This window comes from Megalobrama amblycephala, linkage group LG2 (genome assembly GCF_018812025.1).
Source record: "Megalobrama amblycephala isolate DHTTF-2021 linkage group LG2, ASM1881202v1, whole genome shotgun sequence".
Classification (NCBI taxonomy): Eukaryota; Metazoa; Chordata; class Actinopteri; order Cypriniformes; family Xenocyprididae; genus Megalobrama; species Megalobrama amblycephala.
The window spans coordinates 1,991,230-1,995,503 of NC_063045.1; the positions used below are offsets into that span (position 1 = coordinate 1,991,230).

At 30.3% G+C, this 4,274-nt stretch overlaps 1 protein-coding gene across 1 annotated transcript; it reads right to left on the reverse strand.

Annotated features, from left to right (window-relative positions):
• Nucleotides 1–670: 670 nt before the first annotated feature.
• On the reverse strand, nt 671–2,682 carry LOC125262784 (olfactory receptor 10A6-like). Its single transcript, XM_048181666.1, has 2 exons — nt 2,602–2,682; nt 671–2,378 (listed from the first exon to the last, which is right to left on the reverse strand). Coding segments are annotated over exons 1-2 (969 nt in total). The 5' UTR covers nt 2,604–2,682; the 3' UTR covers nt 671–1,411.
• Between the last annotated feature and the right edge of the window lie 1,592 nt (nt 2,683–4,274).

Consider the following 4,274-nt stretch of genomic DNA (forward strand, 5'->3'; position numbering starts at 1 on the left):
AAAAAAAAAAAAGTTATAACCACAAATAGGTATGTATTGTATCATATTGTACCTGCAGTTAAGATTATTTATAAGATGATGCAACATATTATAAGGTTGTTTATAAGGTATTATGCATGTATTATAACGCATTAGTTGAACTTTAGCACTATTACCGGATAACTAAAGTGCATTAAGTACAATTTTTTTTTTTTTTTTTTTTTTTTTTTTTTTTTTTCAATTTAGCAGACTTTAAGTGTACTGATTTAGTATACAGGGTATTTATATTAAGTATATAAATATGTAAATGTATTTATAGTATACTTAGCATAAATGAAATATATTTCAAATAGATTTTACATTGACATATCATGCATGGACATAATTATACTGGATCTAATCCTATTGGCAATAGCTATTGGTCTCCCTGGATCCGTGGGTGCCTAGAAGCAAACTTATGCTTGACCTACTTGTATTGAACTAGAAAAATAGTCTACTTTTAATTCAAAACTTTGTTCACTGTTTTCCAGAATTGTTAGACACTACTTCTCCAATGTGTCTTGACCTTGGGAACCTGAGTGACCACAAAGGCAAAGAAGCTCTACCCCAATGACATATAGCATAACTGTTTGTTACTGTACATTATTTAATGACAGAAACAATGTATTATTTTATTTTTATTGTACTCAGAATAATTAATAATAGTTAATGATGAAAATGAGCAGACTGTAATTTAACACAACATATGTACCTTTGTTTCACAGAGTCAAAACATGCTTACATTATATCTCTTGCTTTAAAACAGGAATTTCACCTCAAGTGTTGACTAAAACTAAATTTTGCATTGTTTCAGTTTTACACATATATGTTTTCAATACAGAAAATAAAAATTTTGACAAAAAACCTAAACACTGAACTAAAAATTGCAATAAAAAGAGAAGCATGATGCATTGTTTTCGGACATATGAAGTATCAACATTTATCACTAAAGGCTTGTTTGCTGCACTAATTATGAATTATATTTGTAAACAGTTCTGTATGTGAAATACAGGTAGTTTGACACCAGTTTGATACACAATGATTGTATTATTCACAAGAGTGGAATTAACTATATTCTGCTAACAATATGTATAATATTCTTCTGCCTCAAATACTTGTTAAATTTTAAATGGATAAACACCTGCTTATTTTACATTATTATTATCCCCATATCATAGAACATTGATCAGATTGTGCACGCTACCTCTGTAACGCTTGCATTATATATACAGTACAGTTGTTGCACTTTTACACAAAATATTGAATATCATAATTATAATGTTTATTATAGTGTTGTAACTTGATCTTACACAATCATAAAAACAACATATTGCCAACTATTGTTTTACAATTGTTTTATAAATAAAACCTTGACCTACTATTGACAGGGTTTTCAACTTTGACAGATTGCAACAGATTTCCTTTGATATAACTTATTACAAAGTTTTCTTATTATAGCTTCCTTTATTGCCTGCGTTCTCATCCCATAAATGACTGGATTAATTATTGGAGACAAAATAAGGAAATACAAAGAAAGTATTATACGAAGCGTGTAGGGTACATGTCTCATATCAAATCGGCTTTGGAAAAGTTCAAAGGAACTCCCAATTATGAAGTTCAATAATGCCATTAGATGTGGGACACAAGTGCTAAAGAGTTTGTCTCGTCCTCTCTTTGTCAGTTTTAAACAGATGAAGATGATCCTTAAATATGAGTAGAAAATGATAAAAAATGGGAGTACAACTGAAAAAAATATCATTGTTGTGCCAAATATGTTATAATATGAAATATCAGAGCATGACAGCTTCACTACTGAATAATTATCACAGTAGACCTTTTCAATGATGATACCACAGATGTCAATGTTTGCTGTTAGTGAGAGAGTGATTGAAAATCGGAAAAAGGGGAAAAGCCAAGTGAATGCAATATATATAATTACTATTGTAGGAGTGACTTTCTTTTCATACATTAAAGGATAACATATAGAAATATATCGATCATAAGCCATAACTGTTAGGTTTGTTATGTCACATCCACCATATGTATATATACAAAATATCTGTGCAATACAAGAAACCCATGTTATTTGATAATCCCCTGTCAAGAATCTTGTTATGACAAAAGGTGCAACTGCTGTACCACCATATACATTTATACATGCCATATTGCATATGAAGAAATACATTGGCTTATGTAGTTTTCTCTCAATGTAAGTTACATAGATGATCAGTGCATTAGCCATGATAATGATTGTGTAGAGTAAAAATAGCATGACAATAAAAACATATTTCAGTTCATGTATTCTATTGTATGCATCCAGTATGAAGGACATATTAAGCTTTGTGCTTTGTGCCATGATCCTGCAATATCAAGAATGGAAGGAAAAACAGTGCATAATTGTTATTCACACATCATATTCCACATTGTAATACATCTATATATAAATGAATTAATTAAATTTCCCTTTGGGGATAAAAATAAAGTCTAAAGTCTAAAGAAAAAAAGTGATAGTGATAAAATAATAATAATAATAATAATAATAATAATAATAATAAAAAATAAAAAAAAATCGTGTAGACCTACATCTTACAATTTCCAGTGTCTTCATGCAGCTTCTGAGAGAGGTGAGCTCACCTTCCCTGTTTGAAGATGAATGTAGATGATGTGAGATGGTGCTTCACTTAAAATCTGTCCCCAAAGACATAGATAATGCAAAATTAATTGTGTTGGTCACATGGTTGTCAAATGCGAATTGTCAATTTTTTTCTTTATTTAAATGACTTTGTTCCTAAAGGGGTGTTTCACAGAATAATGAATAATTCTGTCATTCAGTTTAATTTATTAAGTGTCATATTTAAGTGTTATTACGTGTTATAATTGTTACAAATTGCTTAATAAAACTCAGTTTAATAATAATTAAAAAAAAAAAAAAAAAAAAGTATAACATTGATTCTGCTTATCCCTCTGGAGTCTGAGACTGATTTGGGGCCCTAGAGAAATTTTGACATGCCCTGACATTTGTGCTTTTTTCAGTTGTTCATAAACATATTAATGGAAAAAATGTCATTATACTGTATTCAGCACAAACTAGGCTACCATAATATGTGAAGAACATGTATGTACACATTTGTGTTTATGAAGGAATAACGTTTATGCGTGGTTATTGAAAAAAACAAAAAACTTAAGTCACTGAAATAAGGCCAAAAAAATAATATTATATATGTGTTCACAAGACCTCTGGGTATTAGAGGTTGTAGACTAGAAATTTTTGCTTCAAAATGATGTAAAAATGATCCTACCTACTCTTTCATCTAAAACAATATATTAATTTAAATTTTGTAAGACACTTTTTGTCAAGAAACACAGTATGCGTGGAGGCATGAATCTTCATGAATAATGCTGTGACCTGTAATGACCTGCATAATAATGAGGCCTTTCAGTCAGGTAGGCTATGTGAAAAAAACCCTCTGTGATCATGTCTCACGCTTATCATGGTGTATATCAAACATACAGAAAATACTCATCAGCAATACTGTGAAATAGTATTACAATTTAAAATAATGGTATTCTTTTATATACTTTAAAATATAATGTATTTCTTTGATACAAAGTGTCTGAAAATTCATGTTACCTCTAAGGCATTTCATATAGCTTAAAAGCATGCACATTTGGAGAAATATTGATGGATTCTCATATGTTTGTCAATTTTCTATACAGAGGAGTAATATTTATTCGGTATTTATTGTCATCATTATGAGCTGTGGATACTGTGTTTTCAATTCATACTTTCAGCCGGAGGGCGCTCTGTACACCTTTAGTCTGCAAATTACTCTAACCCTTTCATGCATGAATTATGATAGGCTACTTCAGGATATTTTTCAAAAGTGTTTTTATTGCTCTTTAGGCATGAAAAAAAAAATCCCCTTGATTTTTTTTCAAACATGCATTCTTCAAGGAGTTGGTGACATGTCCACTAGGGTGGACAACGTGCATTTGAACAACGGATGAAATATGTGTTTGAGAAAACAATTATTAAAAAGAAATATTGTAAACACTATAAAACATGTTTTTGTTTGCTCTTTAACATTGTGTTCATGTATTTTGAACATATTCTAGAACTGCTAACAGTCTATTTTTTTTCTGCACTTGCAAAAGTTGACCAGTGGGTGGCAGTGTATTGCATGACACATTAAGGTCCACTGCCACTGTAGTGACGAAAAAAAAATGAGGACATCAAGCAACAACTAAGGAGCAAT